Consider the following 15,724-nt stretch of genomic DNA (forward strand, 5'->3'; position numbering starts at 1 on the left):
TAGTTCTAGAAACAAAATACTCAATTGCCACTTTAAAAGGTGATTCTTTATGATGGAGATCAGTCTTGAAAAATATTGAACTTTGCCAGGGTTTTTTTTTTTTTTCTTTTGCTTTGCCATGTGTTCTGGGTCTCACTGGGGACCAGACTGGTCTCATTGTATACACTTTACTGAGAAGATGACTTTCTTTTAGGTACTTACATGATCTTCACTGGGTATTGGACACGGTGACCATGCAAAGCTTTGTGCTTGATTAGAGTCAGTTTTCTTTTTTTCTTTTTTTCTTTTTTTTCTTTTTTTTTTTTTTGTCATAATACGAGGCACCACCAAGACCTCCAGTGCCTGTGTCGTGGTTGAGTTTCTGATTTCACACCTGCACTCTTCTAAGTTTTTAACAGAACAACCAAATTATTGTTTTAGTTCAAAACAACGTGTGTAAGTCTGTGGCTCTTGGTGTTATATTATGCCTGAATTATATTATTAACTTGAGATATTTTTTTAAGGCACAAACCAAAGTGAGAAAGAAGGTCATGGGTGTTCTGGACATTTATGGTTTTGAAATATTTGAGGTAAGTATTTTTTTTAATTAGTACTACTGTTATTAAAGTGGAACAACTAGAAATGAAGTCACGTTGTATAGGCAACTCATAAATAACTGTTCTTTGAACCTGAAAGTAAGCTCTTTGTAAATATAGTTATAGTGTGTGTGTGTGTGTATGTGTGTCTATGTGTGTGTATTTGTGTGTGCACGTGTGTGTATATATGTGTGACTATGTGTTGAGTGTGTGTGAGTAAGTATGGATGTGTGTATGAGGGTGTTTGTGAGTGTGTATGTATGAATGTGTGTGTGAGTGTGCATGTGTATGTGTGTGTGTGTGTGTGTGTGTGTATAAGTGCTGAGCCACCATTTGCCTTCCTACTGCAAGTCACAGTGTTACTTTTTCAACATTGTTAACAGCTCAAGACTCTAGTTCTGAAGACCTGTGTGCTGTGTTTCTAAATGTTCTTCAGATGGGTGTTCTACATCAATATCTCCAAAGCTTAGCTACACAGAAGAGTCACTTGGGGAGCTTTCAAGATTTTTTAATGTTTAGATTGTACGAGCTGTCAAACCAGAATCACCAGCATAGTTGAGCCCAAATCCTATACGCATATTTGTTACTGACCTGGAGCTCTGTAGCATACCTGGAGCTCATGTTATGAGTGCTCCCTTAAACAAAAGTTTCTGAGTGAGTGAATCCAGTAAGTTACACCCACAGCAAATTGTCAAACAAGCACTGTCTTAACTTCTTTTTTATGTTGCTGCGATAACATACCCTGATAAAAGCAACTTAAGAGAGAAAAAGCAATTTATGTGGCTCATGATTCCAGGTTACAGCTCGTCATCATGAGGAAGTCAATTAGCAAGAACTTGGAAGTAGTGAGTCACAGTACATTCACAGTCAAGAGCAGAGAACAAAGAGTTCATAACAGTGCTCAACTTGCTTTCTCTTTAACAGTTCCGAATCCCCTGCCTAGGGAATGGTACTGCCCATAGTGTGCAGACCCTCCCACCTCAATTACCACAGTCATGGTATCTTCTACAACCTATTGTAGACAATCTCTTGTTGAATTTTCTTTCCTAGTAATTCTAAATTGTGTAAAGTTGACAATCAAAACTATTTCAGCCATATAAAATCATGGAGTTCATTTTTCTCCTCCATGAAATGAATGCATTTTTAAAAATTAAACATTATGAACTCAAGAAGCCAGAAATCTTTTATGATTAATAGGGTAGTCATAGGTATAATTTTTAAATAAAGGCCTTTTCATAGAAGACCCCTTTAATTGATAGATACAGAGTGGATGAATGGACTTAAAAAGCAGGCTGCTGACATAGCTTAGCTGCTTGCCACCAAGATCTGGTGTGCTGAGTTTGATTCCTGCCCAGCCTCAAACTGCCAGTGTAGACCAGGCTGATCTCAGTGTATAGAGTTCTACCTGCCTCTGTCTCCTAGGTGCCAGGATTATGCGTGTGTCCCTTTGTACCCATTTGCTTTGTTTTCTATTTCAATTCTTATTCCTGGAGATAGTAGGATCTGTGCATTGTACTTAATAGTTTTCTCTTTATTTTTCTGCCTAAATCTCTCAGCTTAACCATCAGCTAGCCTGATTTTAATAATTTGCTTTTAGTTTATAAATATATTTGGATGCATTTAGAATAAAAATAATTTTAGATATTTTTATCTATTTTCTTTAAATTATAAGGGTTCTTTTTTTTTTTTTTTTTTTTTCTTCTTTTAATGTTACTCACAGACCTTTCTCTGATATTTATCTGAGCACTCTTGGGTTCTCAGCAATGTTGTTACATATGGAAATGTCAATATTAACCACAGAAAACCTAAGAATTGAAGAGGACCAGAAGCTTCAGTGTGAGGGATCAGTGTAAACAAAGTATTCAGAATTTGTACTGACCACGGGAATTGAGGGTTCTGCCTTTTAGAGCACTGTGTGCTTTACTTTAAAAGTGCTTGGTAAGGCCCAGAACATTCCCTGACTGTCCAGTTCTGCCTCAGCGACTGCCCACAGTTGCCACCGTGCATTTCAGCTGAGCCAGTGGAAGCCTTTCATCTCTCTGGTCCCTTTCCAAACAGAGGGGAAATGGGGGCCTTAAGCCTTGGGACGGTGACGCATGGGATTCCTGAAAAGCACGGAGTGCCCGAGGTGACTAAGGTAGCCTCAGTGGCTGCGTGTGGTCTGATGTCAGTGTGTAAAACAGATTAATGGGACATAGAGAAAGGTGAAGCTCAAGAGGAAGACAATGTAGCTCTACCTCCTGGTGGACTAAGACATCCGCTTTCCAAAGGAAGAGAGCCACATCCAGATGCCCCCACACAATTAAGTTTGAACATTGTTTTAGCTCAGAATTTGGTCTTTGGTTTCTGAGACATTTTTTATAATTTGTCCATTAAGGGAAAAGCAAGCTGACCAGGGAGAATCGAGAAGGGAGGAGGGGTGAATATTATCAAAATGACTTGTATGAAATTCTCAAAGAACCAATAAAAATGGAGGGGAAAAAAAGAAGTGCTGTTACTTAAAAAAATTATATTACACTGGAAAGTCAAGCTGAACAATGTGAAATTATCTTAGGCTTATCTGGAAGGAAGTTATTAAGTTGGCAGTTAGTTTACTGGGAAAACTTAATTAAACATTAACATTCACTGGAACCTCGAGGCCTCAGTTTCTGGTCATGTCACATCCTGTACAGCTGAAATATTCTCATCCCGGCAAAGGGCTAAGTTAATTGTGCCCCCTCCCTCCCGAGGCTGTGCTCCTCCCTCCCAAAGCTGTGCCCCTCCCTCCCGCGGCTGTACAGCGTGTTTTCCCAGTTAACCCTGGCTACCGTCAGTACCTTCTATTCTAGCTTCCCTCTGAGGAAGAAGGCGAGGCTGGTTTACACATGAAAAAGCTGACTATGGGTGAGATGTGAATATGGTGGGTTATAGTTTTCTAAAAATCATCTTTCACTTACAAATATTTAAGAAACTGTGTTCCTTAAATCGTTTTTTTTTTTTTTAATGAAGTTTACCATATTTGATTGTTTTCTACCTAGAAAAAATTATTATGTGCATAAAGGAAAATTTGTTAATCACTCAGTTTTGTTAATGCTTAGAAGGGTGAAATGGCTAATGTTAAATGTTCTTACACATTTTAAAGGGCTTTTTTTTTTTCCTGATGTTCAGTTTTTAAAAAGTAGTTATCGCTCTAGAGGCTTTTTCTTGGCATAGTGGCTTTAGAAAACAGTATGACTAAGTGGTGATGCTTTTGGTTGATACCTGAGGGCTGGCAGAGGTTTTCCAACAAGGATGCCTCTGCTAGGGCACATTTACAGCAGGTCAGTTTCCACCCCAGGTCTCTAAATTGCACTCACAACGCTGCGGGTTTATCTATGAACGAACCATTTCATGTGTCATGCCTTCGTTATATAAAGATAAAACCCTCACCTAATACATTACGTCCAAATGTCACGTTTGTCCTCGGATGAAGGAAGAGCACACCTGTCATAAACACCGAGTGTGTGTCATTAATGGCACACTTTGGTTGAACAAAGCATGGTCTTTGAATTCCAACCGCCCAGTTTCCAGAACATAATGTCCGTCTGCAAAATATCCCATCTCCCTATCCTTGACGTTCGGTATGAAGTTGTCCCTTACATTTTCCTCTTGCTTTAATATTTATCATCTCTAAAAAGGACAACTTTTTAAAACTACATAATTGCCTTTAGAAATATGGGACAGGCTTCTGTTGCAAAGAATATAAATAGGCCAATATTTCTAGACACGTCTTTCAGTACCGTGCCTCGCGGCACAGTCGCGGCTGATACTTGGGAGTAGAAAGTACATCATCAGCTTTCATTTTGGACAGTAATCAGTGCCCTCGCCTCGCTGTGTTTTGGAGTGTGTAGAATTCTATTGCCGTAGATGCTGATTCCAATGTGGGGGGAGTAAGTTAATTTCCACCCTGCTGGTTGGGTCTTCTAGTTTTGTTTGGGGGCTTGGGAAGGTGGTTTTTATCATTAGAGTGTCCAGGCATTGTTCTTGGACCGTCTCTCAGTGGATACTGTCATTGTCACCTGAAGTGGCTTTGAATGAGAAGTCCATTATGATGCCATCCAGCACACAGAAGATCATATATGGGAGGTTCTTCCGGACCTTGAAGGGCCTTGTCACTCCTTTGTGATCTTCCAAATGCCTTTGTTCCTTACTCTGTGGGTAGATACCTTGACCGTATATGTATATTTTCTTTACACTGATGTCATACTGAATTAAGACATGCTGGGCTCTGAAGCCCTAAGACTTTGGGCACGTTTTATGATTTATCAGTGTTTTGGCCGCTCCCTTTCATCTTGCTCAGTTGTGATCCCACGTGCAGCTCTAGAACCTCTCCACTAGGTTGATTGTGACTTCATCTAGAGTTTTCTACCAATTAGAAATACAGCCTCGCTGGGTGCTGGTGGCACACAGGCAGGGTAGTGGTGGGTAGGGGGGGTCTCTGAGTTCAAGGCCAGCCTGGTCCACAGAGTGAGTTCTAGGACAACCAGGACTACATAGAGAAACCTTGTCTCAAAAACCAACCAATCAGACAAAAAAAAAAAAAAAAAACAGAGCAACAGTAGTGAATGACTCTTGGAAAACTCTACTGCTAACCAAGAACTGACTGCATTTTGTGTCTGTCCCCTGCACCAGAATGCAGTAAGTATGACCTGTTTGCCGTGCCGGTTGTTGCATGTGCCCCGCTAATAGCTTTTCCAGTCTCTGTGAGTTTTGTAGCCAGTGGTTGCTGACTAACTGTGTGGCTGTGTACAGAAACGGTGAAGACTAACGGCAGGTATAATTTAGCTTGAATCTAGTCACTGAGCTGTGCTGTAATTGTGAAGCTTCGCCTCCAGTTTTCTACTTGTCCGTGTGTATTGCATAGTCTTGTTTGGAAAGTGCACACAGCGCGTCATGCATCCAAGGACACTAGTTCATTCCCTCACTCTCCTCACCATCGGATACTTGAAGCTTTAGCATCATCATGTTGAAATTGCTTCATCAGCAAAGACTCTCAAGAGTTACTCTTTTTGTTTGTTTTCCATTGTGAACAGTCTACTTCTATTAGGCACTCCAATATTGGTTGTTTTTTTTTGGGGGGGGGTTTTGTTTGTTTGTTTGTTTTATAAATTTGTGAGCATGGAGTTGTAGAAGGGTATATTTTATCAAACCAGAAAAACCCAATGTTTCTCATACGAAATAACTGTGCGGCTTCTTAAAAGAGTAAAGACATCTGACAGCTATAGTGGACTGACTGACTTTATTTCCTAGTAAAAACGTTAACTATCGTTTTAAAGAGTTTGTGTGGAAAGGCATCTGGGGAGGTAAAAATACACGCATGCTTGCTTCTTTAGTAAAACCTTCAGGATGCTGAGAAACATTGATGCCTAACTTAGATCAGCAAGGTCAGTCAGTGATAGTGGAATCCCGTGGGTCATTTGTGGCTTGGAGTTAGAAGTTTCCTCTGATCACTTCGTTCTGGATGAGTACAAATCCTTAGCAAGATTCCACACAAAGAAATAGTAGTAAGAAGCTCTCTTGTGACCCCCATTCAGGTCTGCCCAAAGGAGGACTGAAGTTTATTTTTAAAAAATCAGCTTTCAGAAACCTTTTTGCTTTTGTCATTTGTAGAGAGATGTAGAGGCCAGACCCTCTGCTTATGCACAAGGAGTGGTGAACCTTGGATGACCCATGCTGAGGTCTCCCTGATAGATCACGTGCTGAGGTGCTCCCTGTTAGATCACGTGCTGAGGGGTTCCCATTAGATCACGTGCTGAGGTGCTCCCTGTTAGATCACGTGCTGAGGGGTTCCCATTAGATCACGTGCTGAGGTGCTCCCTGTTAGATCATGTGCTGAGGTGCTCCCTGATAGATCACGTGCTGAGGTGCTCCCTGTTCCACGTTTACTGGAGATGGAGTCTTTGTGTCCTTTAACCCACTGCTAGTATCTCTTGGCAAATATGGGATGTAAAAGTGAAGAAAGCAAGCTTCAGCACCACCTCTGTGTCATTCTGGAAGGTTCTAATTAGACGTGTTCCTTCAGCCGATGGGATTTGTACCTCCAGTGTATTCACTGAGCTCTGTGGATTGTTCAGATTATTCCATCATGGAGCTTGTATTAGAGAATTTATAAGAAATAACTGATATGAGGCAGAACCTCTGAAGAGGAAGCATGGGGTACCCGAGCGAGCCAATTTGGCCTTCTAAGAAGAGAGCTTGTCTCCAGCCGAGGGGGTGGCTTGATGCTTTCATTTCCATGGATTTGTTTGATGCATTCACTGGTTCAGTATGTGTTTGGTATTTCCAAGGTATATTACGGCGTGAGGAATGGGCAGTCAGATATGTAGGTAGAGCTATTCCATGCATGTATGTATCTGTGCACACATTTACAAACCGGGCATTGAGTGAGGGACCTGATTCTGGTTGTAGGTTGAGGTGGGTAGACCTGAGAATAAACCATTTGGAAGTTGTTGACGGTGATTGTGGCTCTCACTGCCTTTACTGAGTTTCAGGGAGGACTTTGAGCCACAGACGGGATGCTCTGTACCGTCTGAGCTCCCCATCCTCACATTCTGCAGCCGGGATGCTCTGTACCGTCTGAGCTCCCCATCCTCACATTCTGCAGCCGGGATGCTCTGTACCGTCTGAGCTCCCCATCCTCACATTCTGCAGCCGGGATGCTCTGTACCGTCTGAGCTCCCCCCATCCTCACATTCTGCAGCTTCTGCAGCCGGGATGCTCTGTACCGTCTGAGCTCCCCATCCTCACATTCTGCAGCCGGGATGCTCTGTACCGTCTGAGCTCCCCATCCTCACGTACTGCAGCTTCTGTGTGTATCTCATTTGTTTGCTGACTCATGAGCCATTCCCCACGTGCTCGCTGGGCACGTCTGTCCTGGGAGCTTGTGTGGGGCCACAGTCAAGTGTACAGGATGCTGGGTGGCATTTCAGACGGGTTGGGGTGTTGGGTGTCTTTCTGAGGGAGAGCTTGTGATATTATTATAGTGTATTTCCCTTTTCCACACAGGACAATAGCTTCGAGCAGTTCATTATTAATTACTGTAATGAAAAGCTTCAACAAATCTTCATCGAACTTACCCTCAAAGAAGAGCAAGAGGAATATATTCGTGAGGTAAAGTTGAAACAGTCTAAAAAGTTTCTCCATTATCACTAAAAATCTGTATTTGAAGACAGTCTGCTCTTAGTTAGTACATTATGTCTTCAGATAGTTCATTTGTATGGTGGCTGTGCTGACTGCTCCACTAATGCTCAGAGCAGTCCCTGGTACACAGTAGGTTGTCTCTCTGATACATAGTAGGTTGTCTCCCCTGGTACATAGTAGGTTACCGTTAAATGCTAGCTAGTGGCCTTTGGTCTCATAGGTCCCAGTATAATTATGTAAAATGATATTGATAAGAAAATGGAGATGAATAGATTAGGTCCGTACTGGACCAGCGCTGGAATGAAGGGTTAGTGGCTGACACACAGCATGGGTGACCATATCCATATGGTAAGTGGAGGAGACCAAGTCCATCCATCTTAAAGTGGCAGAGCTGTGTATGGATGGTCCATGGGAAGTCACTGTCTGGTTGCTAAGGCTTTACAAGTCTGAATGGGATGACAAGAAGGAATTTGGGGACTGACTGTGGTTATGGTTGTAGATAATGAATGAGCTGACAGAGCTATATACCAAAAACAATCAGTATTACTACAGGGAGGGTGAGAATTCCTAGAGGTTTTGCTCAATCTTTAAATTTTTTTTTTAATTTTGTAGAACATAATTTGTAGATAACATTTGTTTTTCATATGATCACTATATTCAGGGTGTTAAATAAGGACTATCTCATTTCATGTCATCTTAAATTAACCAGAAATAGTTGTTTATAAAGTTCTTTCATCTTTAATTTTAAACCACAGACTTTTGGCTTTTACTCTTTCATTCACCTTTTAAGCGATTGTTTTCTTACGCCTATGTTTTTGTTTGCTTTTGATTTGCTATAACATTTTAGGAATACTATTAACTGTTTTCCTTCTATTAAAAAAAAAACATTTTAAACATATGGCAGTGAGCATGCTCCGGTGCATTCAAAGGCCAGAGTCAAGTTGTCTCCTCCAGTGTGGTTTCAGGGGTTGGTTTCAGACTGAGACATCTTAACATTCCACTATATTCCATTTTAAAGATAAAATTAGCAGTGTAGCCCAAATAAACTTAAAACTCAAGGTATTCCTGTTTCAGCCTAAGATGGATAGTTAGACAGACAGACATATAGACGTAGGTAGATGATAGGTAGGCAGGTAGGTAGAGAACTAGGTAGACAGATCAAGCGAGCTTTGTTTTCAGTGCACGTTAGTACACGTGGTTGCTCACTTACTTGTTATTAGACAGATACCTTACTGTGTAGTCAAAGGGATCCCGAATAAAGGATCCATCTGCCTTGCTCTTTGAGTGCCGATGTTAGGGGCATCCACTCCCACGGGTGTTTTTCCTAATAGGGTTGCTAATGCCCAGTGACTTAGTAAAACAACATATTAAACCAAACTGTTAATATTTCTTTTTGTTATTGTTTCAGAATGGCCATTTTACTTCAGAAAAATTTTGTGGGTTTTTTTTGTGGGGGGGCGCAACTTCTGGTAATATAAATATCCTAAAATCAAGAATTGTCCTCTTCCTGTCTTATCATCCTACAGAGACGGCCAGGAAGTATAGATTACTTGAAATACTTCTAAGAGAATATAAGCAGATTCCTCTGTTTTATGAATTACATGTCTTCTCCTAAGAACTAATGCCTAGAGATGGAGGTTAGGACAGAGAATGTGGCCGATTCACTTCACTGGCTTGTCTCTAGAGCTAGTGTTGGAGGCTCTGTGGGTAGGTTTTCCATGGTGCATTCTATGGAGAACATACTTTCTCTCCACACTGGGCTGTTCTTACAACATGAAACAGTTAACTGACTTAGAACTCTGCATTGATTCTAAAATTACTTTTGCCTCGTGATGACAAAAACCCTAGGCCTTAGCTGCTGGGATCAAGCTCTGCCTTATTTCCTTATAAACATCATAAATATACACAGAGCAATATTGACCCAAGGGCCTGTTGAGTAAATATTTGGCTTCGAGCCCACGAAGTGCATGGGAAACAGTGACAGGGAGGAGAGTGGACTGGGAAGCAGCCTCGGGGCAGGTCAAGGGCAATGGCTCCAACCGCTGTGTTGAGGAAGCTTCTGGAACTGGAAGATGATGTTGATGTCATCTATAAAGAGAGAACTTCAGCCTGAGAGTGAAGGGCTGGTGGGCGTGTGACGAGCACTTCCTTTTCAGATGGCAGGGCAGCGTTCATATGGATTTTATTCTGTTTGGTTTTGTTTTTAGGACATAGAATGGACTCACATCGACTACTTCAACAATGCTATCATCTGTGACCTGATAGAAAATGTGAGTACTTCGGTGTGAGAGGAAGTTTCAGCCGTTAGTATAATTAACCTCGTACAAAGGATCTCACTACCTTTTACCCTAAGCATCCACATTGTGTACGGAAACAACTCTGTTTAAAGACCTTGTGGTGATCCAAAGTACTCTTGAGTGAATGCATGGTCAGCTTTTCTTATGGTACTTAGCCAGGGTTCCCTGGTCTTGTTACGCAGTCACAGCCCTTTCATGACTTCTTCTTGGCCACCATCATGTGTGTGCTGGGAGCCCAGGCCCCTGGGGAATGATTGTGTGTGCTGACGAGAGCAGACATTTAGGGGTCTGCACATCAACATGTCCTTTTCACGTCTAGTCTAGTGCCTTCCTACTGTCCCATCTAGTTTAAGATAGAAAGAGGGAAGAGACACAGGTCTCTGAGCTGGATTAATGGTCATTACCGGCCGAACTTTGATTCTGAGGAATATTACTAGGCAATTTTTAGGAAGCTGTTTGAATGTAAGTTTATTGTAGGGAGTTACCTGTAGGGAGCTGTGTTTATGTGGAAACAGGAACCCCCTTTGCTCGCCTTAGGGTCTGAGCTTGGCGTAGTCATTTGAAACAGTATGCACGTTTATTTCTCCTACTGTCTCTCACCTGTCGAGGTAATGTGTGCTGTTTCCAGAATACCCTCTGGCTCTTGAGTGTACAGCAAACATTCTGTACTCGACTCAGATCAGCCCTTGTGGAAATTACATGATTGCCCAGTTGATGTGCAAGGTACTCTCAAAACCACGATCTTGGATTTGGCTGAGCATGGAAAGCGATAAGTAATCCGAATCATCACCCCTTGCTGATAGAAAATAAACTTTGTTTTGGAAACTTTGGCCAGCATTAGGAGGGAAGTGTTGTCAATCTACGTAAAGAATTCACAGCTGTCGCCCCAAATCCAGAAATCATACATTTCCTGAAGTGTTTTTTTTTTTTCTTAGCAAATTTTGTTACCTGAGGACTCTGCTGTAAGAAGTTTCACTTTCCTGATGAGATATTTTTCTCATAAGCAGCAGGCGCTTGATTATTTCTCTTAAGGGAGAGGAATGCAATACACTTAAATATGCCCTCTTATCTCACAGAAAGCCCCTTGGGTAAAGGGTTGAAGAAATTCGTGCTCATGAAAGAGCTCGAAGCTCAAAGGAAGTGCTTCCTTCCAGCACCACTGAACAACAATGTCTATTCTGGGTTGTAGTGAACACACTTGAGAGCCTGCTCTTCCCTTGGGTTTTGTGTGGAATGAGTGAATGCTGGCCAGAGGAGATCAGAGCCCTCTGAGGACAGGGCCTTTGCCTTGGTGGAAGCGGGTGGGGTTAAGGGTCAGTGGCTTGGATTGTTTCTGGAATTGCAACTTAGGGGCCTTGGGGACAGCCACAGGAAGAGCACTACCTTTGTTAGCAAAGAAGAAGATTCCTGATTTTCTGGTTCAGTCGAGGGCTGGCCTATCTTGAAACAAATATGATCATAGAGAAGTACACAAGTAAAATTTCACTTATATCTAATACCCGTTTAGAGATTTTGCGTGGAACAAGTTTTACTCTAAACATGGTTTTGAAGGGCACTTTGCTTGCATGAAAACAACATCCTGAAACACAGCACCGTCCCCTCCCCCAGACACCCAGCTTTACTGAGTCTGTGGAGAGTCTGGAAACATGAGACTAATGCATTTCCTGAGCTGTGAAGCAAACAGAAGACATCAGGTTGAGTTTTGGGTTTGAGGCCCATGCACACTTTGACAATGTGATCTTCATTTGTACTGAGGGTGCACTGGCTGGTTCTGTGTCAACCTGACACAAGCTGGAGTTATCACAGAGAAAGGAGCCTCAGTGGAGGAAATGCCTCCATGAGATCCAGCTGTAAGGCATTTTCTCAACTAGTGATCAAGGGGGGAGGGCCCAGCCCATTGTGGGTGGTGCCGTCCCTGGGCTGGTGGTCCTGGGTTCTATAAGAAAGCAGGCTGAGTAAGCCAGGGGAAGCAAGCCAGTAAGTGACATTCCTCCATGGCCTCTGCATCAGCTCCTGCTTCCTGACCTGCTTGGGTTCCAGTCCTGACTTCCTCTGGTGATGAACAGCGATATGGAAGTGTAAGCTGAATAATTTTTTTCCTCCCCAACTTGCTTCTTGGTCATGATATTTTGTGCAGGCAGGAATAGAAACCCTGACTAAGACAGGTCTGTCTGTTAGGGAAGAAGACACAAAGCAAATACCCCCACCCTAACACATCTGGGTCACCCTGGAAAGGAGCTGGCTTCCGTGGCCTTGGTGATTCTTTGTCTTCTGTCACAGCTGAACATAATCTCACATGTAATTAAGTTCATTGTGCTTGATGTTGAGATGAGGGCTAATTATTAGAACAGTGCAGCAAAGCAGGAAGGAAGGAAACACCTTTACTTCTTTCCTCCCAGAACACAAATGGGATCTTGGCCATGCTGGATGAAGAATGCCTGCGACCAGGCACTGTCACAGATGACACCTTCCTGGAGAAGCTGAACCAAGTCTGCGCCACCCACCAGCACTTTGAGAGCAGGATGAGCAAGTGTTCCCGCTTCCTCAACGACACAACCCTGCCTCACAGCTGCTTCAGAATCCAGCATTATGCTGGCAAGGTACCGGGAGCACCCCAGGCCCACGATGTCCCCAGGCTTCTGTGCCTCCTGGGAGAGGGTGTGCTGAACACGGGAGCTGCGGGAGACGAGCGAGAGCAGCCAGTGCTCACCAGCAGTTGAGCCTGGGTTGTGGTGAGCTACATCTGCTTAACACAAGAAAAGGGAGAACAAAGCAGTGGCCTTAATGAACAGTACAAAGCGTCTTTTTGTCACTTTATTATTCTTAGCTCTTAAGCTGTTCTGTCAAAAATACCTAGCAACACTGATAAAGGGTTGATAAATTGTGCCTGGAAAAAAAAAAGGCCTATTGTAAAGATTTAAAAGCACAAACCATTTAGCAAAAATCAAGAATTCTTCAGCTGAAACTTTGAGAGACACTGGGGGAAAATACCTCATTGATTTTTTTTTTTCCCTCTGTGTTTGAGGAAGTTGATTTCAATGAAACAGTTTGAATAGTCGGCTAATTTTTAGAGTCCCAAAAGATATTGATTAGAATTAATACTGCCTTTATAAATATGAATGGAAGCCTCACAGGGGAATTCCTCAGTTACTCATTTAGTGAAAAGGAGATAATCCTGGATTGCCTTTGGTTTCAGGATGCCAGAGCATTGGCCCTGTGCTTTGCTTCACTGGCCTGTCCTACTAAAAACCGCATTCCTGCTGTTTCTCTGTTGCTTAGGATGTCTGTGAAAACGTCCATGTTATCTGTTTTTCAACTCTTTCCACATTGAAACAGACTAGTCTGGCATGTGAGCAAAAAAAAAATTTTTTTTTAATTCTCAAATACATTCGGACATATAACCCATACCCCCCCCCAAAAAAAAACTAACATCCTTTAAAAATGTTATGATAAGATTTTTTGGAGTTTATTCTTGCAAATCCTGAAGGACCTTATAGGCTTTGTTTTGATCCCTTGTGTACCTTCCAGAGATGGAGCTAAGGTTGGAACAGACTTGGTGTCAGTGTGTGACTGGTGTGTGACTGTGGTGCTGATGTGGGTAGAGTCTGGGTGTCCTCACTGTTTGACACTGTCCTGTGCAGTGATGCAGTAGTGAGTTCCTTGTGCTCCCCTTGTCCCTCACAGGTGCTCTACCAGGTGGAAGGATTTGTGGACAAGAACAATGACCTCCTGTACCGAGACCTGTCTCAAGCCATGTGGAAGGCTGGCCACACCCTCATCAAGTCTCTGTTCCCTGAAGGGAATCCTGCAAAGGTCAACCTGAAAAGACCCCCGACCGCAGGGTCCCAGTTCAAGGCATCCGTGGCCACCCTGATGAAGAACCTGCAGACCAAGAATCCGAACTACATCAGGTGCTCATGTCGCTGATTGTGTAGTTGTTCCCGTTTATTTCGTTTTTGTTTTTCCAGCTTCTGATGTCATCTTAGCTGTGATTTGCTTGGGCTTGAGGAAGGTCCCTGGGGTTAGATTTTGCAGGAGGGAAGCTGTAGGAGATTTGCTGTCTGATAGATCAGATGTCAGCACCATCTTACCCCGAGTGAACGGCTTTTTTATTTTTTGTATGTGTGGATCGTTTACATGATATTATATCAATAGAAACACAAATAAGGAAATTATATTGCCTTGATTTACCCAAGTTAGAGCACATATTGGGAGAAAATCTCATTTCTCGATAATATTCAGTGGTCTTTGATCATTTGCCCTCCTTGGTCTCGGTTGAGATGGGTTTGTACATTTTCTTGAGGGGACATTTACATGAAGCAGTGCACACAAATTTGAGGTGAACAGTTCAATTACTTTATAATCATGATGTTTACCTTGGCAGCATCACCTCAAGGAGTTCTTTGTTCTCTGGTTGTCATGGGTTTCCCCAAGGTTGTGAGTTAGGCCTCATAGGCTTGAGCCTGATTTCAGACGTAAGGCCAGACTCTTACCATTCACTGTCCTTGGTCTCTTCATAAATAACCTATGCAGTGTATGTGTAGGAGACTTGGTAGGCTTTCCCATTGATTTGTCTGCTGCCCTGGTTTAATGCACACAGTAGATTTAAGTGGTAAAAGGGGGAAAAACATATGAAAACATCAAGGAGGAACCAGGTGAAATTCAATTGTGTTCAATGTGTGCTTAAAGAGATCATGCCAGTGTTGTGAAGCCACAACCACGGTTGTTTAATAGTCGTGTTAGTTAGGACAGTCATAGCTGCCATGTGATCCAGAGCCAATCAGGACTTCCACATGTCTGGCACTTATTTCTGTGTACGGACTGTCCGTGTAAGAGCTGTGCACTGATAGCAAAGGTCCTTCTGTTTGTGGCTTTGCCATTTCCAAGGTGTCTTCTCTGCTCAGAGATGGGACACTGTGTCAGTGCCCACAGCCACTGCTAAGCTGGCTGAGCCTGCAGATGGAAGAGAGGAGGCCTACGTGTCTTCCTTTTAAGAACACATTAGTTCTGCTTTGACACTAAAATGTGGTCATATTACTATACTGAGTGCTGGCAAAGGAGGATGGGATGGGATAGAGTCCTTCCTAAGCAACAAAGAGCTCTGTCACAAAGGAGCCAAGGCCAGGAAAGTATAGTGTGGTTTGTCTTCTGTGGCCTTATCATTGTTCGTAATAAAGACTCCAGTCCTAATTGTAAAACTTTATTGGATTTTTCCATACGCACTATATGTGTTAGTCCATTCATACCTGAGTTTGAAATCCCCAGAAAACACACTTTAAAAAAAAGCTGGCCATGGCAGTGCTGTGGAGTCAGGGTCATTGGCCTGACACTCTAGCTGAGCGGCTGGGCTCAGGGTCAATAAACACACACACACACACACACACACACACACACACACACTCGATCTTAAAGAGTTCCTTATTCATTTCTTCTGTGTGGGTCCCCACTTCATAAAGGAAACAACAATACAGATTCAGGTTACACAGTGTACATCATTTTCAAACTTCTTTCATCCAAAAAAATATGTCTTTGGCAATTATCGGTGCCACTGAGTCTCTTCTTAATTGCAGCGTGGATGCAACATTGTACTTGCTCTTAGTTTTCTGCGAACCGGTTTGAATAATTAGAAGTGATTTGGCTTTCCAAGAGTAGTCATGAGGACTGTGGTGTGATTAGATGTACATCTCTGGGTAA

General features: G+C 42.6%; 1 protein-coding gene across 3 annotated transcripts in view; it reads left to right on the forward strand.

The window, feature by feature from the left end:
• The window catches only part of MYO1B (myosin IB), a 155,424-nt gene that overhangs the window by 113,358 nt on the left and 26,342 nt on the right, over window positions 1–15,724 (forward strand). For all 3 annotated transcript variants that reach the window (XM_080933416.1, XM_080933417.1, XM_080933418.1), the window contains exons 13-17: window positions 504–569; window positions 7,599–7,703; window positions 9,941–10,003; window positions 12,430–12,630; window positions 13,715–13,941. In XM_080933416.1, the coding sequence (XP_080789542.1) occupies window positions 504–569; window positions 7,599–7,703; window positions 9,941–10,003; window positions 12,430–12,630; window positions 13,715–13,941 (662 nt within the window). The remainder of the gene's footprint in view (window positions 1–503; window positions 570–7,598; window positions 7,704–9,940; window positions 10,004–12,429; window positions 12,631–13,714; window positions 13,942–15,724) is intronic.

This window comes from Micromys minutus, assembly GCF_963924665.1.
Source record: "Micromys minutus genome assembly, chromosome: 19".
NCBI lineage: Eukaryota > Metazoa > Chordata > Mammalia > Rodentia > Muridae > Micromys > Micromys minutus.